Genomic DNA, 27,469 nt, shown 5'->3' on the forward strand with positions numbered 1-27,469 from the left:
AAACTGGCACTTGCAGCAGTGCAGAAATGGTGGAGAAAAAGTGGTCAGGCCAGTGTGACATTTATTTTAATGAGAAAAATGTTTCCCGAGGAGACAATTGAACATATCAGGTACAGTTGACCAGTGGCAAACACAGTAAAAGCAGCCAGAGGTGATTAAAAAAACAAGTGCAATGGGAAATGAATAAATGCTGAGGCATACACATGATCCACAGGCTTATTTAGGCTTGGCTGCCTGTTGAACTTTGACCTTTCAAACGACCGTCTAACCCCCAGACATGCACATAGACACAATTACCAGGAAGCACTGGCTCGGTTTCTTCACGTCCATGCCCCAATGTCCCAGATGAGATAGTTTGCACTTTTGGGGGGGGAAATTTACAACCAGAAACAGGCTGGTTGCAAACAAGGGGAGCTGCTGATCACAGTGATGGATGAGGCGGGTGATTTGTGGAGTGTTTATAGCATAAATCCAGGCATCTGTTTTTGTGAAACGCGAGAGTTTGTTTACGTGAAACAGCTTCCTCTGTTTTTTTCTGGAGTTTTATTTTTGGTTTGTTTTTTCTTTGGTAAGAAATCTGGGCCAAAGTTTCAGAGTCCTACTGCAATAGTTGGAGTGGTCGTTCAAATAAGTGAACCACTGACATAAATCAAATCAGTTGATGGTAATGCAGACGCAAACTCCCCTGCTGCAGGAAGATTTTAAGTGAGAACTAAGCGAGGAAAACAAGACGGTTGTGGACCTCCTGTGTGAAAGAAGAACTGTCTTGCGGTCAGCTGCATCCAGTAAATCATTCATTGTGTTCTCACTCTGTTCCTATCTGGTGGCTGCAGTTGGAGCCAGCTGAGAGCCCGATGAGATTTGGACGGCCACTCCCGCGGAGGGGTTGCTCCATGCGGTTGAACTTGAGGAAAAGGACTGAAATCAGATTGTAGCTCACGAGAAAGGGACGGAGATAGTTTAAAAGAGAGAGTGAGGGGGTTATTGCGCTGTGGTTAGAGTTCTGGAGCCAGAGGAACCTGTGAGAGGATGAGATAGCACCATGTGGTTTTCATTGTGATGCCACAGCACAGTGGTCGTGCAGAGGTGAGTGCTCTGACTGAGTGCATGGCACTAAACAGGGACATAAACCTGGGAAAGTCAGTTTACCCACAATGAGATATAATGGCATGAATTCAATGTTTGAAGTGTTATAAATAAAATCAAATGTATAGTTAAGCGCTTCCAAAGTGCAGTTTAACTTTTGGTTTGTAGAGATCTGCAAAAAGGAAATCAGTGACACTTCAGATCTTTTATTTTCATCTGCAAGAGCAAAAATCTGTCTGAGTTTCACTTGTCACCAGGCTGACTTACAGTAAGTCAGATGAAAAAAAAAAATCATTTATTCACAATCCACTCAGTCCACTCAGGGATTTGGTTGTTTTAGGTCTTGTTTGGTCTGGTTTGATCAGTAGCTCGTTGGGGCTAATGCTAGGTCACCTCAGAAAAGTTTTGCTTGCTGCTGTGAAGTAGAGGTGAGTTAGTGCTCTGACTTCATGATCTTCTTTCAACACTTAGCATTAGCTGTCACGTGGAGTCACAACGGCAGCACAACTGCAGAGTTGAAAAGAATGGAGCTGAACTGCTGTGCTTGTGCGACAAAATCAAGACAAAATGTTCGCTCTCTGCTCCACTTGTCAGCATTCACATACATGCGGTATTAAAGCTGTGACCTCAGGTATATTTAAAAATACGAGGAGCCCCCCTCCTCAGTCTCTGTCTGAAAGGGGCTCGAGGTTGAGCCTCAGAAAATAACCTCATGGCTCACCAACACAAGGCTTTATTTAACTTCACGGCTGTGATCCGCACCTTCGACAAGGTGCACTGCTGCTTAAAAGTATTAAAGAAAAGAAACAAAAAGGGCAAGAACACCCCCCACCACCACCACCCCCAGCACCTCAACCCATATGGACTATGATCACTGCGATTGGGCTTCTATTTCAATCACATACTTTCTGTAAAAGAGTGAGAATCAAGGCCCGTGGGTGAAGAGGTGGCTGGGTGAGAGGTGATGTGTGTGTGCATATGTGTATGTGTGTGTGTGTGTGTGTATGTGTTGGGGGTGGGTTTACAGAAACAAGAGAGGGAGCTGTGGTAGCACTGATAGCGTCTTCGTCTCTGCGTTTGGTTTCCTGTTCTGACTCAGTGTGTAACTCTGAGTTTGAATGTTGTCACATTAACACTGTCCCTGGCCTGTGTCTCTCTCACTGCAGCCGATTCTTCTGAGGACCATCAGAGCGCTGTCGCTGTCTGCCAAAAATACATTACACTTCAAATTATGTCCTATTCATGACCATTTAGATATTTAAAAAATACATGTGTGTTTAACTATATGAATGTTTTTCATGAGGCCTGAATAAGCAATTAGGAACAGACAGGTGTCTCCATGCTGTAGGTCAGCACAAGGTTAAATATCCTTTGAAATGGATTTAATTTCAGTCCAGACTTTGAAAACTCAGGGTCTTAGTGTCTTTGCTCACACTGTTTAAGACGTCACTGATGATATCTGTTCATTAGTAGGAGGAGAGATGAGAAATTGTTCTTAAAATTCCAGTGTTGCCAAATTTTATAGTCTGATTTCTGTTTTCGGGGCTTTTCAGCAGGTAAACATGCAGCATCAACATCTGGATCTCTGATAACAGTAAAGTGCTCATACAGTTGGAATTATATTGTGTGTGTGTGTGTGTGTGTGTGTGTGTGTGTGTGTGTGTGTGTGTGTGTGTGTGTGTGTGTGCGTGCGTGCGTGCGTGCGCATGCAGCATGTGTGTAAATGTATGTGGTAACAATGAGAGGAGACCAAGTCTAACTGATTTATTTTTGTATTATGCAAATGCCTAAAAGATTGTGGCACCGTGAGTCCTTTATCGCAACATGAATCAGTGTTTTTGTTTGCCTGTCATGGCTGACTAACATGAAAATTAAATTCTGAGAGGAAGGAGTGTGTGTCTGTGTGTCTGTGTGTGTGCGTCAAGCAGAGGCTTTGTGGTTTCTCTCTGCAGCTTGTGACTGATATTTAGACGTTCAGTCTAAGTGTGGACAGTGTTCGTGTGTCCTCCTCAGTGCTGGGATGTAGCTCCTGCAGTGTCACTGTGCCGTGTTGTGTGTGAGTATGGGACATGTGTTGCAGCTTCATGCCTCGGCTATCTGCGCTTTGCTTGCAGGTCTCTCACTCTTGTGAACTTGCAGCTGCATCAAACAAACGCTGTTCCCACATCGGACAAAAAAATCGATAGCGCGCGCTCTGCTTTGGTCCGACCTTGAACAGAGCCCAAATCTTCGCTATGATTTGTATTCTGAGTCTGACAGATTTTTTTTTTTTGTAACAGAAACTTTAATTTCTACTTGATTTTGTGAATGTAATATCCCACCTGGACCCTCTGTCAATCTTAACCTGCGTCTCTTTCATTGGACAGCGCAGTGGGTGTTTATTTGGCCGGGAGGGGGTTTTAATGATGTAAAACAATAAGGCTGAAGTCAGTGCGGGTAAGCTGAAGCAGTGTAACTGTAAAGGGATACTTCAGCTCCCCACCAGCAGGCTGTTGTGCGGAGCGGCCGCGCGCGTCTCATTAACGGGATCACTTTACCAGTGTCAAACAAATAGGTCATTATCCATCACAGCACAGCCTGCGCCCTGGACATCCACACACACATACACACAGTCATTTTTACGTCTCATCATATCCATATGAGTTTTTGAATCCTGTGGTACTATGAGACTCCAAAATGTCAAGTGTTTCTCTGGTGATTTAAATCCATGTCCAGTTCAAGATGGTTCAATCTGAACCGTTTGAACAGAATGAGCAGACGCACAGATCAAATCTCGGTTTAATTTATTTTAACTTCTGTTCGCACAGCATCTCTAGGCTGACTATAGCCAGAATAATAAATATACCAGAAAACTTTATATCCGAGAAACATTTAAGATATTTGTTGTTGTTTTTTGTTTCATTTTCTTTTAAAAGGTTTTTAGTTTAAACTAGTTCATCATAGTATAGAATATCAAATCTCACCTTGGTTTACTTTATTGTTATAATTTAAAGAGTGAGTCCAAAGCAGCCATAAACGCCACATGTTCCCGTGTAGAGCTGCGAGTGGGCCTAGTCTCTATACCATTAAGGATATACAATATCTTCTCTTCAATCCCGTAACTATGGGACCCTCAGAGGGGAAGGTGGGCCTGCTTTTGACCACCTGTACCGCGACACCTGGTAAACGATACTGCCTCCCTGCGCATGCGTAATAGCCTGCCAAAAATCCCAACGCCGTATCTCCTGTCAACCAATAGTGTCTCAATCTGTCCAGAGATAAAGTCAGAGCAGCGTGGAGAGTGGGCGAAGTGAAGTAGAGGATTTCAGACGCGAGGAGCGCAGACTGAAGGAGAGAGAGAAAGAGAAAAAGAAAAAGGAAAACACCAAACATGCCGAGGTCTTTCCTGGTGAAGAGTAAACGGGCCCACAGCTACCACCAGCCCCGCTGCCTGGACGATGACTACAGTAAACTGGACTCTATTCTGGCTCATGCGTGCGCAGGTAGGTTTTGTTTGTGCGTAATAATGCACGGAAATCTTTAAATTGTGTTAATAAGAGCGATTTTTATAAATGGAAATATGACATTTAAGTAAAAGAAAACACCTGTTGCACAACCAGTAAGTTAACTTGTTCTGATCTACTGTCATTAGAGACCAAATGCCAGAGGGAGTTTGAATCCAACTTGGAGCCGCAGGACGATGTGTCCGCCGGCGCTGACAGACTGTCCCCCGGGTCCCGGCTGCTGTCCCCGGGCTCACTGTCCAGCTCTCCGCTCAGTTGCGAAGGCAGCGTGGGTGACCGGTCTTCAGACTGTGATTTCTGGCGTCCCCCGTCTCCCTCCTCCTCACCAGGTCTGTTTTAAAAATATTTTTTAACAAGACTTTAGTTTTTTAATAGTTTCGGATGAGTTATCAAATCTTTGTGTCACGCCGCTATGATTTATTGAAGCGTGAGCTTGACGTTAGATGATTAGATCCGTGAACTTTTAAAGTCCTAGTAGCTGATGATTTAAAAACTGTTAACTTTACATTTCCTATTTAACTATATTTGTTCAATTGGTGGACAAACTCTTTCAAACGTTTCAATCTGTTAGGTATATAGTTTAGATTACAGTGAAGGAAAACAAAGCTCAAGCTCATTCATTATCGCAGTTTCGGAATCGATTGTTTATTTATGTGCAACACTGTTTTATCTGATTAATTTCGTTTTTAAAATAGATGTCACCAATCATTCTGTGCCTGAGTCTACTTTCGCACAAAAAAAATATTTGACGTGTAAGATGCAAAACTTCGATGCGGGGACTTAAGAGTTAGTTGTTCATTAGTCTAAAATCAGTATTACGCACGCCACGGTGCATTTCCAGTAAAGCCCGGTGCAATTGAGATCAAACAATCCATTTGATTTGAAACATGAACTGCAGATATTTCCACTCAAACTGCCTCCAAATTCATTCCCAGACTCAGAGAAATGCTCCACTCCAGCACCGGAGGACGGTCGCCACTTCAACATCCCGCTCTTTCCTTACTCCTGGTCGGGATACTCCGGGTCAGAACTGAGGCACCTGGTCCAGGGACCGTACCACCGCCACCACCTCCAGAGCCACAGGGAGCCCAGCTCACCCGTCAGCATCTACGGGGCGGAGGACAGCGGCGCGGAGCCTCTTTACGCACAGCGGGGCCCCGGGGCCGGACGGTACCAGGATTACTCTGCAGCGGCCCAGCAGCTCCGCAGGATGCGGGACACGGACGAGCTGTATCTGGATGTAAAGCAGAAGCCTCGCGCTGCGGAAATCAAGTCTGAGAACGATTTTATCTGCTCGAACTTCGAGTCAAGTGGATCCTATAAATGCATTAAATGTTGCAAGGTTCGTTTTTCCGAGTTTTACTTCAGCAAAACCAAAGTTTGAAGAGATGCTGATATTTTATTACAAATGAAGACATAGAAAGACTAAAATGTCCTCAACAAATAATTGATGTAGGTGTTTATCAGTGTTTTTGTTTTGAGAAAAATAGAAACTTAACGTGTTGCTAATTTATTCACATTTCCTAAAAGGTGTTTTCCACACCTCACGGCCTGGAGGTTCACGTGCGGCGGTCGCACAGCGGGACGCGGCCGTTTGAGTGCGGGATCTGCGGGAAAACCTTCGGACACGCGGTGAGCCTGGACCAGCACAGAGCGGTCCACTCTCAGGTAGGCCCCGGACCGGAACCAGTCAAAGGCCTCTGGGCCTCAGACCCAGGCCTTGTGTTAAATCTAATATTTTGGATGGGGGCCTTTCACACTGACACACTCTCTCACGTCTTTTTTTTTTTAGGAAAGGAGCTTCAGCTGTAAAATCTGCGGCAAAAGCTTCAAACGATCCTCCACGCTGTCCACGCACCTGCTCATCCACTCGGACACGCGGCCTTATCCGTGCCAGTACTGCGGGAAGAGGTTCCACCAGAAGTCAGACATGAAAAAACACACGTTCATCCACACAGGTGAGACACGACACATTGAAAACTCACCACAAATCTCACTTTTCATTACGCGTGACGTGCGTAATGCGTAAAAAAAACAACAACACCGCCTCTATAACCAAACTGTGCGTTTTGTGTTCAGGTGAGAAGCCGCACAAGTGCCAGGTGTGCGGGAAGGCCTTCAGCCAGAGCTCCAACCTCATCACGCACAGCAGGAAACACACCGGCTTCAAACCTTTCGGCTGTGACCTGTGCGGGAAAGGCTTCCAGAGGAAAGTGGACCTGAGGAGACACAAGGAGACGCAGCACGGACTGAAATGAACAGACGTCGGTGCTCTACATCGAAATCGTGCACTTTCTATTTTGACTATGCATATGGATGGTCGTGTTTTATTTTATTCTATTTTATTGTTTGTTGGATTTTCTTTACCCGTTTCCCTTAAATGTAGCTTATTTTTTAGCCTGAGATAGGGTAAACACAAAAGAAAAAAGAAACGTTTATTTATGGATTGTGTTTTTAAATTATTAACATTAAAGAGCATCTAGCTTTTCAGATGGAAACACTGGTTTCTTAATACTCAGATTTTGCTTTGTTTACATTCCAGACAGTGGAAATTAAGCTTTTAGATTTTGTCAATTTGTTGTATTAACGCTCAGTTATTAAATATCAACATTTAAAGCGCACTTGTCAGTTTTTTCAATTAAGAATGAACCGGACTTTGGTCTGGATCTACAGGAAAACGTTTGTTACATTGATATTATGATTTTGACAGTAGGATTTCAAAACTGAATACACTGTGTGTGTCCTCCACTGATTGTACGTTGTAAAAAACGAGAAGCAGTGTGTAGCCATGCAGGCCATCAATCACGACCCCAATCTGCGTGACAGGTCAAAGTTATATCTCCACTATTACAGCGGAAAAAAAAACGTTTTGCTGCATGCGCCACCTGGTCAAAACCAAATATTTTCAGACACACACATTGTTAACATGCTCATATAACAAATGACATTATGGTGCCATAAACCTTCATGTGAAGGAAGTCATGGAGAAATAGCGTCACTTTTATTGCAACAGACGTTCCTCCAGCGCAGCAATAAGCAGCGTGTCCACATGGCGCTTTCACTTGGAAACGCTGGGTGTGATTTATTTGGCCCTGCACCGGTTAAACATCCACAGATGCACAACTTCAAGGATGTGATTTGCACATATCACACCACAGATTGTATACACTTGTTCCACAAGATCAACAGGCCCCACCTCCACATCCTAGATCAGTTGGTTGGTGGTGTCACTGAGTTTGCCAAAACCCAAACCAGAAGAAAAGAGGTTTTATCACAACATTACAACTGGATTTATTCATGAAAAATACAGTTTACAGAAAATATCAAATATATTGTATTCAATCCGGGGTGTATATTCACTGTGGCCATGCCTTAATGTGTATCAGTGTGTTGGGGTTTTGAACAGGTGCACTAAGTTGAGTAGATCCTGCTCCTGTAGACCGAGCTCCTTCATCAGAGTGTTTAAATACTCCACTGAAGCTGGTTTTTCCACAGCCTTTCGCACCACAGGAGAAACCTCCGACAGCCTGAGACACAAGACACACAGGAATTACACACAACTGATAAGGCCATGACAAGATCTTCTAAAATTATAGATACCAGAAATTCACATGCTCATAAATGCCGCAACACTTTTGATGAACATTCACAGATCCACCTCAAAGCTGACTGTAAGACTTTCTGAATATTTGTACCGTCAACAATATAAAATTAGAACTACGATGATAAGCTTATACTTAAGGCACGTGTTCGGGCACTGAGGGCTGACCACGCTTCATGATGTTGTAAAAACAGGTTTGCTGACTAATATGGACACTTTTGCTGAGTAAGACACAGATCAAGTCTTTTCAATATCTATAACAGATTCATACAGGTTCTGGTCTTCACTCAGCAAAGTTACCAACATTACCGAGTAAAACTCCTTCAGAGAAGTGACATCTATACATGACTCTGTGTGGGGCATGACCTTTACATTGAACATAAAAACATAAAGTCCTTAAGTACGTCATCATAAGAGTATCTAGGTTTGTAATCAGATGCGTCTTGCTACCCGAACATCTTGGCTCCTTATACGATGTTTACATGTCAAAGTCTGTCTGGGGCCTTGCCCAGATTTCTGACATCAGGATGTGATGTTAACATCTTATTTGAACTTTGAGTAAACACTCAGATTAGGAGAATTAATCTGTTATTTTTTAATATAATGTTTTAAATCCTCACCTCTATCAAAACGTATTTTAAAAACTGCCAAACACACACAACGCAGCGCCAGCTAAACTGACACATTCCCCGCCCTTGACCAAGTGTGTGTTTTAGCTGCGAGTGTACCGTACCTCTGCTGTGGTGTAGTTGTCAGCAGCCATTTTATTATTAGGCGCAGCTTGCTAACACTAATACAGCATAATGCAGCAGCCCTGTAATCATTAATTTTACCTACATAAAAGGTTGAATGTGAAATTTTCAGGGTTTTTTAGCTGGATTTGATTCAGGTTTAGGATCAATGATGCAATATATTGACAGGTGTTTCTAATGTGAATACAGAGTAGAACTAATGAAATATAATCATTAATAAAACCTGGGTACTACGATCATGTTTGCATGAGCCAATATGGCTGCAGTAACATCACCATGTAAAGATTGTTTACCTCCAGCTCTACTTTCTAGTGGATCGCCATCACTTCTCTAACAACCACTGCTCTCCTCCTACTCCTCCCTCCCCCTCCCCCTCCCCCTCTGTACCTGCCCTCTCTACCTGTGTGGGGGTGCGCTGCTGGTTAATCTCCGGTTCACCCCGGGGTCTAGTGTTGCAGGGGAGGGTGGGGTGGGGGTGGCATCCATTATTCAGCTGGCCTGAACAATAGAGGCCAGACTAGCTCCACAGCTGCCATGCAGCAGACAGATAAGACAGCGCACCAAATTATTCATGATGGAGGAATGGAAGGATGGAGAGGCCTGAAGTTAGATAGACACTAATGAAATCATACTGTGGAGGACTGATGGGACATGTGGCAATGAGAGAAAATGTTGCTGCTGATTATTTCAGAGAAATAAAGTTAAATAGGGCCTTGATGACAGGCCACAGATATCACAGAAACATGCAATAAACATGTTATTAAGTCTTTTATCATTAAGCTGGTCTAAACCAGTGGTTTGAAACAGAATCTCCCACAGAACACAGACAATAAGTTGAGTGTATTTTCTTAACTCCATTTCCCAGCTAGACTTCACTGAAAGACAATGACACCAAAGTCCGTTAACAGGCTCTCAGTTTTAAGTCTATTCCTTATTTATGTGATGTAGTTTCAGGGAAGAGTTTGCAGCCACATGACCCCTTTGCTTTGAGAGTGATAGATTTACTGTACATCACGCTGCACAACATTCGCTGTATTCTTTTGTTAAGTTCAAGAGAGCCCATAATGTAAGTTATGATACCGATGTAAACAGAGCCGGGGCCACTGGGGGCAATCATAAATCAGAGTCAGAGCAGCATCAGGTGAAAGTTTTCCCAGCCAGGGCAATTTAAAGTGGCCATTTTGCCTGAAAACATACAGAGGGACTATTGTGCGATTGTGTACGTGTGTGTTTAACTCGAAAGTGCACAGGGCTGCTTGTGTGTGCCTTCTGTCCTGCTTCACGGATCTGGAGAGGGGCAATCAGGTGGAGATAAGGCTGTGAGGCGTCTGTGTGTACTCAGACGGGAGCAGCACGGAACTGTCCATGAACTACTAGTGCGCGCACACACGCACACTCATGCACACACACACAAACACCATATGGCATGGGCTAAACAATGCTACATCATATTGTACTGTGTCAAATGCACCTTGAAGCTTTGAAGCTGAAAGTGAATCCCAGTCACAGTTAGGAAATGTTACTGCTTTATTGTTTATTTTTTTTCCCTTTACACCCTCTACACCCTCTACACCCTCTACACCCTCTACACCCTCTACACCCTCTACACCCTCTACACACACACACACACACACACACACACACACACACACACACACACACACACACAGAGTAAACTTACAGATGTAGAAGCACCACGGCTATGAGGGTCCACTCTGGAGTTTTGTGGATGATGTTTGTGTTGGTGAACCTGTGGTGTTGAGCAAAAGAAAACAGTGAGCAGCAGGTCAGTCTAATCCAGTGATTCTCAAAGTGTGGGGTGCGTCCCACTGGTGGGGAGTAGAGACATGACAGGGTGGGGCGTGGCGTTTCTGAAGGCTACAACTTATTAAAATGAAACACATGATTGCTGAGCATGTATTCCTCGGACAACCATAGCGGTCATATAGACAGGAAACTGCTACTGTCAGCTGCACATCTGTCAGCAGGTGTGCTCCACATAGGTACATCACAAACTTTATTTCGTAAGAACAAACGAGATTTTGATTTTGTAAACAGTGACATGTTGGATATAAACACCAAGTATGTAAGTACAGTACAGTATAACGTAACCTAAAAAACATCTCTGCTGCTCTCCACCACCACCACCCAAAAAAAAGGTGGGCCTGAAAAGTTCCCCCTTGTCCAGAAAAAGTTTGAACCACTGGTCTAATCACAGAATAATATATTAGACTGCATATACATAACTTTTGATTTGAGCTTCTTTAGGCTGTGTTTAGCTCAGCCCATGTGTTGAGGCCTCACTGCAGGCAACCCCGGTTCGAATCCCGCTCCAAGTGGCTCCCATTTCCTGTCTCTCTCAACTATCCTGTCGATTAAAGGCAAAAAAGCCCCCCCCCCCAAAAAAAAAAAAAAAAACCTAATTGCAATGGTCAGTAAACTAGAGAAACAAAACGTGCACGAGGCCGGACCAAACACCACAAACACTGGCTGCAATAGTGCAGTGATGTATGCTGCTCTGACAGCGCTGTGTATATTCTTTGGCTTCGGCCTCTCGTCAGCGGGGCCTCTCGACAGCTCAGAGAGAATTCCTGGAAGCAGGACTCAGAGGTGTTGTACTCCTTCGCCTGCTCGCTGTTTAAATCACTGACACAGTGATTTAAAAGCATGCCTGTTAAAAACATCCTAACCAGCCGATGGGAATGAGCAATATGTCTATGGCAGGAAATGTTCAATGCAGGCACCGGTTATATAATAGTTTGAATAAAACACTATCCTAACTATGACTGGCAAAACAAAAATCATTATTTTAAGTATTTTGGGTGGCTTTTAGGTCTTTAATTGATAGGACAGCTGGTGAGAGAGACAGGAAGACAGAGAGAGGGGGAATGCCATGCAGCAAAGGGCTACCGGTGGAATCAAACAGGGGCCGCTGCGGTGAGGACTATAGCCTCTGCACATAAAAACACACAGAACTAGGGCAGAAATTGAGGTCTAAATGATAAAATAAATAATTTACAGAATGGGTGTGGAGGGACGAGAGCCACAATTAATGTTATAACCAACACCTGTGTTTTTCATCTGGGACACGTTTAAATGGCTGCAGTGAAGAAGGCCTGTGATTGGTTGGTGACGTTTGGTGAGTTTCTTATGAGCTGTTTATACACCATTACACATTGTTATCAGCAATATTTTTGTTGTCGATTTTTTTCATTTATATTTTTTCACATTCATCATTTTGCTTACATTTTATCATTCATTTTTTTCATGATTTCTTCATCATTTTTTCGTGATTTTTCCATCGTGTTTCATGTGACTCTTGACACTCATGACTTTGACTGTGGTGATGGACAAGCTGCGTTGGTCTTGATTGATTTTTAATTAAGGGCACCTGTGAGTGCTTTGTATTGTTTGCCAGATCACGCTGTGGAAGGGCTAGACCCGAAACGTCTGTGTGGCTAATAAATCTTTAAACTTGGAGTGCTGTTTCTTACATTTAAAAAAAAAAACTTTATACCTCATTAGGAATTCAGCACCCAGTTTTAGTTTTTGTGAATGTGAGTTGAGCGCGTTGTCTCCTATTTATAATGACGTTTGGTGACCTCATGTGATAACAGCAAAGCTCCACCCAGCGTCAACCTGAGCTCGGGTCTAATTAGCCTCAAGTGCTGACACCTGTGTGGGCGTAGGGAGCTTTTAAGACAGGAAATAACAAGCTACTATGTAACGGTGTGTAGTGCAGAGTGGGGAGGGGGAGATGGGTGTATGGTGTTTTAGGAAGATTACAAAACATGTCACAACGGTACGCCACGTGCTCATTCCATCTGTGCTGATGTGTCGGATAAGCACACACCAAAAATGACCGCCCACTAAATACATGTGTGATGACATGTCAAAAGTGAATATGTGTGAATGAATGTGGTTGGCCGGTGAGCACTTTCCACAGATGACATTTTGACTCGTCACAGCAGCAGAGGTGTCACTTCATCTCAACAATGTTAGCGTTCCAGTAAGTGAAGACGCACAACAGACTACAGCTTTAATCAGTGTTATAATAAACCTCTGTTTCTCCCACTGTGACAGGAAGAAATGTCTATGGTCAGCTGAAGAAATCTCTGGTTGTTGTGTGCCATGCCTGGCAGTAGGGGGCACTGGAGGTCTTCATCAAATCTTCCCACAGTTTGTGGTATTCAAATAAAACCTAATTTCTTTTAGGATATCATATTGATCTCATGCTAGACTAGATGCATGATTAGCTTAAGCTGGCAGGGAGCTATAGATATATGTGTTGTGCTATAAAAAAAAAAGGCTAAATATTCTAAGAACATGCCAAATATCAAGTTAAGAAAGCGCAGAGCTACGCTACGGAGGCTCATGGGATTTCTTGGTTTCCCTCATCAAACTCATCAAATACACAATCCAACAACTCCAAAACGCTCTTGTGGACAAGTTGTAACCTGCACATTCACCACACTATGAGATAATAATGGAACGTTACGAAACGGAGCCGCTTTCAAGGTAAATAGAGAGACTGCTTGCTGAAAAACTGTCCCTGAAGGCAACGCGCATCAGCAGTTTTGCATGAATTTACCTCTAAAACGACTTTGTCTCGTAACGTTCCGTTATTATCTCATAGCGTGGTGAATGTGCAGGTCACAACTTGTCCATGACAGCATTTTGGAGTTTTTGGATTGTGTATTTGATGAGTTTGATGAGGGAAACCAAGAAATTCCTTTAGCCTCCATAACATAGCTCTGAGCAGCCTGCTGCTCCGCTCCGACAAATAAAGGTAGAGAACCTACTGCTATGACTATAGCGATTATGGCAATGGGCCAATTTGCCAAAATGTTTAACTATCCCTTTAACTAATGAACTGGACAGTGAGGCTCATCGCCATTTTACAAATGTAACAGATTGACTCTATAAACTGCAGGGAGACAGTCAGTAATCTTTCTGTCACATGCAGTGATCAGGTGCAGCTTTTGGTTGTTGAATGATTAAATGAGTTGATGTGAATCCTGATTCCCTGTCAACACTGTGTTTTCTTTCTCCTCGAGGCACCAAAAATAAAAGTTAAAAAGTTAATTAGTAGTCCATAAGAAATGTCACAATATTTTTTTTGTGGCTGTATCACAACATTGTGAGATCTCCCCTGCAGAGCATCATGAATGAATGATTTAAGCCTTTGGTGCATAAGAGACACACTCGCATGCTCCACTGCTGTTCTGCATGATCTAGATATTCAGCATCTGCCTGTTTTTACTTATGACAAGCAGCTTCCAGCAATAGCAAACAGAAAGTCACTGCTGATAGTGATACTGATATGACACCAGCAACATTATATATAATACCTTTCATTAGCCTGGTGTTTCAATGTCTAGACTTTGCATGACATGCATTAATAAAATACAACCACCAATCCTTTTTAGCAACTGCAGAGGAGACCGCATGTATTGGGTGGTCACAGCAGGAACCCAGTGTTAATTATATTACGTTGATAATACACAGGTGATGGGCAGTGTTTTATGGGCTGATTGGTTGATTGTATGGGGAACCACTCTGTATTCTTTTTTTCTTCCTTTTCTGTATTGTGTATACATATACGTATATGTATCTCAATTTCATACAATGGTGTGTACATAATACATTTATGTATACAAACTTTGTGCAATATTGGACACACATCTGCATGTGCAATCGTGTGCTATGGGATAGTGCAATTTAAGTCGATCCTGCACTTTATTGGGGCATCGTGCAATCAAATCAAATTCAATTCTTGCACTTATGCACTCGTCACTTTAGCAAACAGCACTTTAACTAGCACTGTAGCACTTTATAACTTCTCAGTAATCTTTTGGTCCCCTTACCCACTCTTTTAACCGTCTTTGGTCAGTTAACTGGTGGTTTATGTATGTCGTTTATATATGTTTCGTGTAAGATGTCAAGGTGTTTTAGTGTCCTAGTCCTGCCTCTTGTACTTTTTATCGTCATTGTTTTTTATGTCTAACATCAACCTGCCAATGGAACTGGGGATGGAAATTAGCCACTTGGCTATAATCTCACATATTTACATGTCAATGTCCATTAATATGTACTGTTCCCATTAAAAAAAAATCTGATGGTGTGGTCCCCCTCTCTTTGCTCTCACAGTGTGGGTGGGTGTGTGTGTGTTTGTGTGTGTGTGTGTGCACCTAGTTCTGAACAAGAGTTAACAAAATCCAAACTGTATGAGTGTGTAAAAACTAAGAAATTGTATGTGAGACAGGCAGTGAGGAGGCTGCGTGTGCGTGTGTGTGTGTGTGTGTGTGTGTGTGCCGTACTGACCTGAATGTCCTGACCAGGTTGGTCAGGTCAGGGAAGAGGTCGCTCATGGTGAGACGCAGTGGACCAACAATGTCCCTGAGACTGCACAAAACACACAAAGATGAGAGAAAAAGATAGAGATAAAGATACAAGAAAATACAACAGGAAATGAGTCAGTTTCACAGTCAGAAATTACAAAAAGGCGACAACAAATACTGAGCATGTAGTTTTATCTTCCTTTGCGCAGTGTTTAATTAAACCAATCCACAGTCCTGTAACTGCATCTTAATCATTGACTGTCTGAACTGGTATCTACTGCTATTAATCAACAGCCCATCTACAATATGACTTCTTAGGCTGAAGTTCTTAGACTGAAGTAATGGTGGTTCACAGGGAGAACGCACATAAGATTTACTTTACTAGTTCTTCATTGCCTCTGTATTTTTAATTTAGTCTATTTTTGTGTTTTACAGAGGGGCTCGGCTGGATTAATAAAATAAGTTCATAAGATTAATGAGCCATCATAATGTCTAATGAACCAGTGACCCTGCAAATAAACATTTTCACATATATTACACTATAAAGGGGTTTTAAATGTACATGCATGTGGGTGTAAAAACGGGGCGGTGTTTAGCTTAGTTGGTAGAGCACCTGCCCCATGTGTTGAGGCTATAGTGACCCCTGTTCGAATCCCGTGCCGAGCAGCCCTATCCTGCCCCCCCCCCCTCTGCCTCCCATTTCGTGTCTCTTTCTCAACTGTCCTGTCCATTAAAGCCAAAAAAGCCCCAATATATATATATATATATATAGCTGGAAGAGGTACACGTAAAACACACCAAATAGTGAGTTTCTCCACTGCGATTCGTTTCTGGATGAGGTGCTGTGCATTGGAGTCAACGAGCGGCAGAACTGGGTCTTTATGTCCCTGGCCCTGGACTGTCACCTTGTGGAAAAAAACAAGATGTCAAGTCAAGACATAAATACACTTAATACTGTGCCAATCAAATTTGTTTACATATCAAATCACATTTTCAATATAGTGCCTCCATGTGGTCAAGGACTCTCACAACAAGTGGCTCCATCTATAACTCTGCTCTCTGTTTTCTTTTCCTTCACTCACCTTGTTTACATCCGGCGCCTCCTTCCCCCCCGGCAAAATCCATGTCCCTTTATAAAACTCCCTCACTCGGAGCTCCTGCTGTTGCGTCTCCTTCTTCAGCATCTCAAAGTCTGGTACTGCAGCAGACGGCATCACCCCAGCGTCGTCCCCTCCACTATCCGCCGTCACATCATCCTCAAGATCGTCTTCATCCAGCTCTGCATCTTTGTCGCCGTCCTTCTCCTCCTCCTTTTTTAGATCAGTGAACGGAGATCCTAGTGAATGGTCGGCACCGTAAAGGAAGCCCAAGGTCTCGTCAGTGCTCCATTCCCTCAAGGTTTTCCTCAAGCACTCGAGGAGATTCAGACGGACGGTGTCGGGTTTCGCCGCAGCAGTGTGGTTCTTGAGTAGATCTCGTAGCCCTGCCGCCCCCTTCTTGCTCATACCCACCTGAGTGATGTTGAGTCCTGGCTGCTCACACACTGTCCTGTGCTTGCTGCTCTCATCAGTGGTGGTGGAAAGCTGTTTGCTTTCTCCTGGGGGGTCCGAGTCAGTAAGTGGAGTCGTATGTTCAGTCTGTGCCAACGCCGAGTCGGCAGGCAGCGGGACAGAAGGTGCCACCATCTCGGACAAACTGCACAAATTCATCTTAGCTGTGGCGTCTTCCACGGTGGAGTCCTCAGGTGAGTCTTTCTCCTCTTGCTGAGTCAGGTTGGTGTTCATGACGTGCAGCTGTTCAGCATCAACTTTTACTTCTGTTTTACGTACATGCAACTCGTTCCTTTCACCATCTCCCAGTTTCTCTGGATCCTGACTTTGATTTTTCTCCATTTCCTTTTCATCGCCTTCGCTGTTATGTTTCTGTCTCCTCTGCGGCTTCCCTTGCTCATCTTCATCTGTTCGTTTTGGCAGGTCACCCCAGTGCACCCTGGGTCCCTGCCGCTGGGAGAACATGCTGGAAACAAAGTCCTGCTCCTGTTCGATGTCACTGCCGTCACTGTGGCTGAGGCCTCCCGCAGGGCCGAGCTGCTGAGAGCCGCGAGGGGGCTCAGGCTGAGCAGGCGGTGGGTTCTCGATGTCGTCCTCTTGAAGACACCTCTCTGACAGAAACACCTCCTCACCAGAGCTCCCACTGAACACATGCACAAGGCTGAATTAGCAAATCTATGTGACACTTTAAGAAACAGTTTTATAATAACTCTTAGATGCATTGCTATTTAAAGTTTTCACTTTGTATCATGGTATGTAAACAATGCAAATAGTACATACCCATCTCCTTTCTTCATCAATTTGATTTCTGGAGGGCTGTTAGTGAAGAGCAAATTAAACACATGACCATAGAAAATGTTTATATTCAACTATCAGTTCATAGTTATTGTTTAGGAAGGAAGCAGGGAGCAGTATTTCATACCGTACCTTTCATGCAGCCTGAGCCAAAGAGGTGTTTTTGATATTTGTAGCTCATACTCTTTGGAGGCTTTGTAGCAGAAGTTACTACAAAAACACTAAACATTAAAGAGAAAGCGAAAAAGAATTATTATCATTTATCGATCAGAAACACAGTATTCATACATACTTTTAAACACACGCAGCAGCACTGACCTTTCGCTCTGTAATGTCGTACACTTTATTGGTCTTGGTGGAAATTTTATACTGTTGAGTTGGGACCTGTGAGGTGAAAAGTAAAGATGAGCCATGATACAGAATATTAAACGCAATAAAAAATACAATGATCTGCTACAGATGGTCTTACCTTGCCCAGTTTATTCGGACATATAGGATAACCACACAGTTTAGCAATGGACCGCTCCTCTATGGTGTCTTTGTAATTAGCAGAAGTGATGAATTTTGCCTGTAAGAGAAGGAGACTGAGAACAGGCTCAACACAACAACTATGTCAAGTGTCAGTTTAACATTTTAAAAACCCTCAATATAGCACATCACTCAGTATTAGCAGGGGCTGTGAACAGTAAATGACATGTGAAATTTCACTCTTTATGAAAAGGACATCACTCCTGCACATTTAAAAGGACCTAAACAGTCAGATCTCTGATCTTCAGCTGTGTCTAACAGATCTGTCCATTAGATATAAGACTGGACATTAAGTAAAAACATAAAGTGTGCTGAGATGACACATACACAGTCGGTGAGGAAGTCTTCAGCCACACTCTCCTCCAGGAGACGCTCCACTATCTGCAGAGCTCTTTTCTCCAGCTCCAGCTTCTCCCTCAGCTTCTCCTTCAGCACCTCCCTCCTGACAACAACACAAAACACAAACACAACCACAGTGTGATATTAAAGCACTGCTGTACGGAGGCACGTGCATTAATTCATTGAATCAGCACTGATAAAGCATCTTCAGCAGCAGCTAATGAAACTAAGAAAATGCGCCTTTTCAAACCTTCTTGCTTCTTCTTCAGCGGTCAGGGCTTTGACACGTTTTCCACCTGACACACACACACACACACACACACACATGAGACATGTTTAGTTGAAGTGCAACATGCTCCCAGTCCCTACAGTAGTTTACCAAACTGTGAATGAGCAACTACAGAAACCACTACATGAGACGTAGCCTACACATAACGTCGGTGTGAGTGAAGTTTTTATTTCTTTATATAGCTTTTCGGAACGCTAACATGTTTGTAACGCCTCAAAGTGTTGTGAAAACACAAACTCTGGGTGTAAACCAACCTTTCTTGGCTGTTTTGGAGCAGGCTCCGCTGCTTCTCCTCTCCTCCGTCTCCATGCTGTTTCTGTTTGATGCGTTTTCAACTCTGACCGGTGACGTAGTTACTTCTACGGCAGCCGCGGAGGGACATACCACCAGCCGCGCGGACACTCCTGTCAGGCAGCGTGGTAGCTTTAACTGGGCAGTTTGGGGCATGCAGCTCTGGTGGGTACCTACACTGTTGTAATAATCGTCCTGTTTGACGCCTGTATGTCCACCGGCAGTGCTCACAGTTGGCGGCTGTGTCCGGGCAGCTCCGGCCGCTCCCAGAGATAAAACCTTTGTTTTCTGTCTAATGGCGAAGCTACTTCTGGATAATGAGACGAGCGTTCATTCAGCTCTGTTTACAACAGACTGCCCAGCCCACACCTGACCTAAACCTGGGCATCAGTCAAGTGTCCATGCATAAAGCTTAAAGTGATTAACGCCAGCTCGTTGTTGGAAGTAGAGCCTCTTGAATTATCAGCTGTTGTTGGACTATGTGGTACTGTAGCTACTATGGTGTGCAGCTGTGTTGTTTTTGACAGTTTCTGTGTCCTGTTTGTTCTGGAGGATTGCTGTGGATCAAAGGTAAACCTCACCTGAAGCCAGCAGCAGCAGCAGCAGCAGGGATGGCTCTGGAGCAGCTCAGTGATGTGGTCCAGAGATGTGTGAGTCTCCTGCTGACACCTCATCTATTCATCCATCCACCCATCCATACCACATTTCTCCATAAACATGTTAACATACTCAGTGGAGGCATTTTGATTTAGTGATACAAGTGATCTTAATGCATTTCTACAGTGAGCAATAGTCGTACATCTTTATGAGCCACATACAGCTCTGTTAAAGCTGCACTTTAACACATAGCCTCAGGAGTGAAATGTTACAGTCATAAGTGAACAGCCTGATTATACTGTCTGTCCTTCCTTCCTCCCAGGAAGTCTTACGACAAATGACTGAGACTGTAAGACTGAGAAGTAGTAGTTTAGTAGTTCGTAGCTCTCTCTTCTTTTCTTTTATCCCACTGTAACTCCAGAAAAGCAAAGTTAAACAGTAGATAAGGTTTTAGATGATTTTTCATTGACGACTGATTGATTTAGTCATGGATTTATTTATAATAATCAATTAGAAAATTATGAAAAAAGCCTGACACAGTTTACCAGAGGCGAAAGTGACGTCTTCAATCAACTCCCTTTGAATCAACGCTCCAAAACCGAAGTATTGGGTAACAACAACCAATAGACTGACATATTTAATCATCTGGGGCCAATAAATGTTTGTTTTTTTCTCAAAAAGTGTTGCAATTATTTATCAATACTCATTTCTGTAGATAAACTAATTAATTGAATTTCCCCATTGCTAAATGAAGCCCCTCATCTGTCTCTGTCTTTCACAGCAAGCCCTCCCTGATGACAGCTACACCACTGAGGATCATGACGTCTTCACAATTGCTGGGCGGACCTGCATCGAGGAGGGGAACAGCGCTCAGGTCCTCAGTATTGTCTTGGATGAGAAGAATCAGGTAGGTTTTTATCAAAGCTAACTCTTTTAAAAATGGCTTTTAAATGTGTAGGATGTTTCTTAACATGAGACGTGTTTATCCCTCTCTCTGTAGGAGATAGTGAGATGTATGGGCTGGAATCTGCTGCCTCCTCTGATTCAGGTTTTGCTCAAGAAAGAAAGCAAGAGCCTTCCTCAGTGCCTGGCGATTTTCAACCACCTGCTAGAGGTCAGCTCTTCTGCTCCACAGATTCACAGTATCACAGATGGTCTAGTGCTGTCCAAACTACAGTTCATAATCAAATCTAAACCACATACAAGTCTGGCAGTGTCGGAGATACTTACTGTCTTGAGTGTTTGGACTTTAAATGTTCCTTTTATGGATGAGCTTTGGTTATTCAGACTTGCAGGCCCAAGGAGCTGCTGATTGGCCTGTTGGAGCAGCTGGAGCACGACGACCCTGACACAATAGCGAAAAGTGTCCAACTGCTGTTGAACCCTCTACAGAAAGGTTGGGGACATTTCTTTAAATCTCCACCCTAATGCGTGTTATTATAAAACGTCAATGTGATTGTTTCTCCCGTCTCCTCCTCTCAGTGCTGCTGTGTCTGGGCAGCCGTAAGGCCTCGTCGCTGGGCATGACTCTGTCCTCCGTGCTGGACCAGGTGGCCAAACTGCCTTTACCTCTCACCAAGGAGCAAGAGGAGGACGACGTCTTTTCGCTTTGCCGCTGCTGCGCCGACCTGATGGCCTTCATCAGACCCTTCGTCCACGAGGTCAGGCTAAAGCGTCTGAACGGCGGAGAGCTGAGCAAGAGCACCGACAAGGCGGAGGGAGGACTGGATATAGATAAAGAGGACGAGCTGCGAACAGAACTGTTGAAGTTGTGAGTTAGAAATTTGACATTTTTCACAACTCAGTTTTGCAACAAAAGAAAATCAGCTCATCTGAAATTGTATAATAAGGAGCTGTATGAATCACAGTAGTGGCATTCAGGTTGAGCCAGTGCATTTTGTTTGTGTTCTGCAGCTGTATGAAGAGTCTGAGTCACCCTTTGTTGGAGGTACAACTCAAGGATCCTGACACTCTTGCCGTGTCTCCACTCAGGAACTTTGCCACGGAAATTTTGGTGTGTTACCTGAAACATCACACATCATGAACATTTAAAGAAAGAAAGTGCAGAATATCCATCTGAAATAATAACAATGTAAATAGTTTGATGGGTCATGTGTGTGTTTGGTTTGAGCAGAATACCCTCAGCGCTATCGGAGAGTCCCTAACCGATCTCGTGTACCAGCCGCTGCTGAAGAGGAAACATGCTCCAGGTTTTCTGGAGGAGGAGGTGCGTTACCCTAAAGAGTCGTTGGCCAGCCTGGCTCACCTGGTGTTCGTCCATCACTTGACTGCAGATACATTCCCAAGTGTTTACAAGTAAGTAGAAGAAAACGTCTACAGAAGACAAAGATGCTGTTTTACAGTATTGATTCCTGATGACAGCTCGTACCGTCTGAATGGATGGATTGTATTTTACTGATTCTCTGCCTGTCTCTCTAGTCCTGTGTTTTCTCTTCGGTGCAACATCGAGCACACCTGCCTCCTCTTGTCCAGGTGAATATACTGTAAATTTGGGTTTAAAAATTAATTAATTATTCAAATTCAAAAGAAAAATACAATGTATATCATCTATGTTGGCTAAAACATACAGATTTTATAAGGGGCTCTCACAGTAAAAAAGGAACAATCTCCCTAAACACCACATCAATAAATGGATAAAAGATCACACACCATGTATCTCATTGACAATACATCTGCACTGAATAAATATATAGGGATCTACCTGTTATTGTCTCAAGTGTGTATTTGGCTTAAGAACATAATAAAATCTCTGTTTCTCTCTCTTTTGTTAGATCTGAGGAGACCAGGATTCAGAAAGGACTGGTGAGTCAACCTTGAGTCAAGGTTGTTTTCATTGTTGCAATATTCTGGACACTGGTTGTGTAGAGTCGTGACTTTAGGGAAAACACATGTAGAGCCGTGACTTGTTTGTTTCAGAGTCTTGCAAATCGGTGAGGTCACACACAGCTCATGTAGTGATACTCGTCTGCACCAAGTTTATACTTAACATGAAGTCAACAGATTTGTTCCTTTATGAGAACAGCAAAAACCTGTAAAAACCCATAATCTAAAGAGTTCATCCTCTGTGGGCATTTCAGGGCAGCTCGGACTCGGTTTGTCAGATCTGAGCTCAGCTTTAACAGTAGTTTGACGTGTGTGTGTGTTTCCCATCACACAGGAGCTGTATGAGAAGAGTCTGGTGCGGGTGGTGGACGGCAGTCTGCCTGCAGATCTGCTGGAGATCAAAACCTTCCGCACAGCCCCTCAGGTGATCTCTGTTTCCACTCAGCTTTACCATGCAAACCTCAGCTCAAACTCTAGTGTTATTACACTGCATCATTGAACGCACCAGGCTCACTTATTAATTTCACTGTGTTTTTTCAGAACTTAGTGAAAGTTATGACGATATGTCCAAGACATGATTTGGTAAGTCTTAACATTTGTTTCATAAATTTTGTTTTGTGGAAAACATGTATTTATACTTTGAAATGAATACATATTTCATTTGAATTTGTTGTTCTCTTTGGAAATATACATGTATATTTTTATTTTTATTCCTTGTCAACAGAGAACTAAAGGTCTGAAGGTTTTCCAGCTGAGCATTGACAAATTCAACACAGAAGCCAAGTACAATTTTTTCCAGTAAGTCTCCACCTCTCCGACATTAAAAGTAATCAGAAATGTCGTTCTCTGCTCCACCTCTCAGTATTAAGACTCTTAACTGTCTCCTTGTTCCAGGTACCTGCTGAAGACCAGTGGTCACTCTGGAGTTGAAGGCTACATCATCAAAAACATCAAGAATCAGATAGACTTTGCTCTGCAGGTGAGTTTCCCCTTCACATTTAAATTTGCTGTCTGTGAGCTTATATGTATGTCAAGTCTTACCAGTGTCTTTGTGTCTGTCTCTCTGTCCTCAGCCAGGTAACAGTAACACCTGGTTTGAGGGAGTTCACCTGCTCCCTCTGCTGCGTAAGGTCCTCACTCTCCCAGACGGCCCAGAGACCGACCTCCTGCAGTACCTGGACAGGTCAGTGCACACACGGTCCATCTGTCAGTTGTCTGAAGTGCACAGAAGGCTGGAGTCTGTACTGGCATGATAAGTAACCAAGTCACCAGTCTGATCCTAACACTAACACATAACACTGTAAAAGATCAAAGTGAGATTTCTCTCTGTTGAAAGCTTTGAAAAATGAATGAAGATGAATTTGATCTCTCAAGCGTGAACTGAACAATGTTTAATGAGCAGAGCGCTGCTAAAATGTTATGAATGACTGCTGTGCCTAGGATGTTTTAATTTTTCCTTTGAATATTTGATACTGGTATTGTGTTGTTACTATGAAAAACATTCCTTAATTACTGGCCATTGATTGCCATTTTTTATAAATTAAAATGGAACCATTTTTTCTCTCTCAAGTGAATAAAATGTTTTTTTTTAACAGATAACTACATAAAATAAGCAAGCAAGACATTTTACATCTGAAAGTATTAAAGGTTTAAAGTGTTTCAAAATAAGCTCAAACCCCGTCTGGCATCTGATCTGTGTTTTAATTTTGTCTGATTTATTAGCAAATAACAATAAATATTTAGACATCAGGATGTCTGCGATATGCTAATGCTGCATATTAATATATTGGTAAATGGACCATGACCTCACCCTGTCTGTGCTGCTTTCTCAGAGTTATGGAGTCTCTGAACCTGCTGCGGTACCTGGTCATCAGGGACAAAGTCACAGAGAACCAGGTGAGTACAAACTGGATCAGTGGATTCACACCGGAGCCAAATAACAACTTCGGACTTGGAAAGGTCAACATCTCCTCTTAGAAAGTCAACTAAATGACTTAAGAAACCAATATAGCAGAAAGACTTAAAGGGATAGTTTAACATTTTGGCAAATTCCCCTATTGCCATAATCCTTATAGTCATAGGGGTAGGTCAAGGGGGCAGTTGTCGGTCTGAGAAGTGAAGCTCACTTCCGCGTTCAAAAAACTGCAATCCTCTCGGCTGCCGCTGGGGGCTGGTGTCAGAAAGCAGCATTCTCCATAGACCCCCCATGTTAAAATTTTACTATTATTAGGTTAAAACTCTCGCCAATTAGGGCACAGAAACGTTGAGTGACAGGTCTGGAGCTGCTTCGAGGCCAGTGGGCGGGTTCTCAGCCGGCCAATCCAACATGGCGCTGTTCAGGCCGCCATATTTGAGTCACAAAAACGACTCCCCAAAACCAATGGGTGACGTCATGGATGCTACGTCCATATTTTTTAAAGTCTATGGGGTAGGTTCATTACCTTTAATTATCGAGCATTGTTGTTTTGAGATCAGCGGGGCAGAGACGCGAGCTGCTCAGCGAACACAATGGAGGTGAATGGTACAGGTCCCCTGTCCCTCATCAAACTCATCAAATACACAATCCAACAACTCCAAAACGCTCTCGTGGACAAGTTGTGACCTGCACATTGACCACGCTATGAAATAATCATGTATAAGTATGTAACATTACGAGACGGAGTTGGTTTCGAGGCAAATGCATAGCCGGAACTACATCCCAGAGCAGAAGTTCAGAGTATTTGCTTCATGTGTTGTAATGTTACATAATTATACATGATTATTTAGGCGAATTTGCCAAAATGTTGAACTATCCCTTTAAGAGAGATGCATAGCCACTGCAAAGAGACAGAAGAAGCAGCATGACTGGACACAAAACGACCACAAAGAGTCACTTTGGCTCCGTGCGTCAGGCTGTAATGCGCTCTAGGAGAGCTGGGGGCCTTTAAGTGTCTGTGCTCAGGGGCCCGTTTGTCTCATAATGTCTCCATGGTTGAGGTGAGTTAAATATCCCCATCGCTGCTCATTGGAAACGCCACAAACAGATGCCATTCACCCCCACTCACCGACAGGTCTCTGCTTCCCAGAGTGCATCGGTGCCAGGCCTCCTCAGTCGTCACGTCACTGCACTCGACTCATGATGATGTTGTTGTTCTGCTGCTTTGATCCTGCAGACGGGGATATGGACGGAGCTGTACAAGATAGAGGACACGTTCCTGAAGCCTCTGCGCGTCGGGGTGAACATGTCCAGAGCTCACTACGAGAGGGAGCTGCACGACACCATGGACACCAAGACGGCCAAGCTCAAAGGTCAGATCAGCACGCTCACGTCTCTCTCAGGTCCACCTTTCTCAGACAAAGACACAGTGCACGTGTAAGAGTAGAGGAAAATATATATATGCTCCGTATTCTACCATTGTGAAGCTGGTTTCACCCTTTTTCCAGACGAGGCGACGGTTTCTTTGACCGTTGGTGATGAGAAGCTGCCCAGCATGACTTCAGAGTCACAGATTCAGGTCGGTGACTGTTTCATATTCATGAGGATCAACCAGCATTGATTGTGCAGTGCTGACGAAGAGCACAGTGACGACTGACTAATGTTAATGTGTCTCATCCTCTCAGGCTCTGCACTCGGCCCTGCACACGTTCGACATGATCGAGAGCGTGTTGGTGCGGATAGAGGAACTCACCGCTGTGAAGGAAAGTCCTTAGCCGAGCGGCCGGACGTCCTCACCTGACTCAGGACCTAACGGATCAAATTTTCTTTCTCCTCCTGTTGTGGATGCATCATTTCAAACAGTTAAACCATGAAACTGCTTTTTTCTTTTTCTATTTAAAGTCTTTCGTCAGGTAGTCGTCCAATATTTTGAATCAAGTAAAACTGTAAAATGTTTCTTTGTTGAGGCTGAGAAATTTGTATCAGCTCTGTGTTACATTTGCAAACTTTTGTACTCACAAAAGCCTAAATAAAGTTCTAAACTGTCTGTGTGAGATTTTCTATGATAAGAAGTTGTAGTTTACCGTCCTCTACAGCTTTAAAAAATGAGTAATAATTTCAACAAATGCACAGGTCATTACTTTTTCACTATTGTTAAATAATCACAGCTTTTTAATTTGTTTATTTGGTGTTTGATTTATATTTATGTCACTCTTTAAGAAACCAAACAAACATTTTCAGAAGAGACCGTCAATTTGACATGCTTCAAATAATCCCAAACCAGTGGAAGTGTTTTCAGAGGACAGTAAAAGCTGATGAACCTGGATGGGACTTAAAAGCATCAAATAGCAAGTACAGCCCAGCAGGTTCATCACCTTTTCCTTTTCAAATATTTATGCCGTAATTATACGAAAAAAGAGAGGGAGAGAGGATGTCATAGACTAGAGGAAGCGGCATGTTCACAGAGTTACGCCTCTATCAGGTGATAATTTTTTGCAAATTTAAAAGGAAAAGCTGAAATATATTAACATAAATATTCAGACCCTTTACTCTCTATAATTTAGCCCATGTCATCACATTTCTCTTGATCATATTTGGGAAATTTCGACACTGAGTTAATCTGTGGTTGAACATGATTTGGAAAGACACACATACCTGTCTCATCTGTCCTGGTGTCTCACAGCTGAGGATGCAGATCAGAGGAAGGAGCTGCCTGCAGAGCTCAGACAGGATTGTGTCCAGGCTCAGATCTGGGGAAGGATACAAAAATGTCTTTGGGCTCAAAAGACTATGAGGAGAAAGAGGAACATCTTTGACTTAAGCAAAAAATTGAAACATTTAAAGTGAATAAACTGAAGTCTGACTAATGAAACAGTCCAATGATGTTTACAGGTAAAAGCCAGTGAATTAGAATATTTTGAAAAACTTGATTTATTTCAGTAATTGCATTCAAAAGGTGTAACTTGTACATTATATTTATTCATTGCACACAGACTGATGCATTCAAATGTTTATTTCATTTAATTTTGATGATTTGA

General features: G+C 43.2%; 3 protein-coding genes across 3 annotated transcripts; 2 read left to right on the forward strand and 1 right to left on the reverse strand.

The window, feature by feature from the left end:
* Nucleotides 1-4,441: 4,441 nt before the first annotated feature.
* Nucleotides 4,442-6,847, forward strand: gfi1aa (growth factor independent 1A transcription repressor a; the record flags this gene model as incomplete). The annotated part of the gene is made up of 6 exons (XM_083991039.1): nt 4,442-4,568; nt 4,718-4,918; nt 5,525-5,931; nt 6,120-6,257; nt 6,382-6,547; nt 6,669-6,847. The coding sequence occupies exons 1-6, from the start codon at nt 4,457-4,459 to the stop codon at nt 6,845-6,847; spliced, it is 1,203 nt and encodes a 400-aa protein (XP_083847165.1). The 5' UTR covers nt 4,442-4,456.
* Nucleotides 6,848-7,971: 1,124 nt separating this feature from the next.
* rpap2 (RNA polymerase II associated protein 2) lies at nt 7,972-19,100 on the reverse strand (the record flags this gene model as incomplete). The annotated part of the gene is made up of 12 exons (XM_083991011.1): nt 19,039-19,100; nt 18,746-18,791; nt 18,484-18,598; nt 18,098-18,196; nt 17,947-18,012; nt 17,761-17,849; nt 17,614-17,649; nt 16,366-17,476; nt 16,082-16,188; nt 15,267-15,347; nt 10,624-10,692; nt 7,972-8,116 (listed from the first exon to the last, which is right to left on the reverse strand). The coding sequence occupies exons 1-12, from the start codon at nt 19,091-19,093 to the stop codon at nt 7,972-7,974; spliced, it is 2,019 nt and encodes a 672-aa protein (XP_083847137.1). The 5' UTR covers nt 19,094-19,100.
* A 58-nt stretch (nt 19,101-19,158) lies between these two features.
* Nucleotides 19,159-26,468, forward strand: glmna (glomulin, FKBP associated protein a). The gene is made up of 19 exons (XM_083991545.1): nt 19,159-19,240; nt 19,628-19,725; nt 20,454-20,579; nt 20,673-20,786; nt 20,960-21,068; nt 21,155-21,443; nt 21,587-21,686; nt 21,807-21,988; nt 22,112-22,165; nt 22,465-22,495; nt 22,851-22,940; nt 23,057-23,098; nt 23,241-23,314; nt 23,411-23,495; nt 23,590-23,699; nt 24,349-24,412; nt 25,669-25,804; nt 25,940-26,010; nt 26,117-26,468. The coding sequence occupies exons 2-19, from the start codon at nt 19,687-19,689 to the stop codon at nt 26,204-26,206; spliced, it is 1,806 nt and encodes a 601-aa protein (XP_083847671.1). The 5' UTR covers nt 19,159-19,240; nt 19,628-19,686; the 3' UTR covers nt 26,207-26,468.
* The last annotated feature ends 1,001 nt before the right edge of the window (nt 26,469-27,469 follow it).

Source organism: Trachurus trachurus (genome assembly GCF_905171665.1).
Source record: "Trachurus trachurus genome assembly, chromosome: 17".
Lineage (NCBI taxonomy): Eukaryota > Metazoa > Chordata > Actinopteri > Carangiformes > Carangidae > Trachurus > Trachurus trachurus.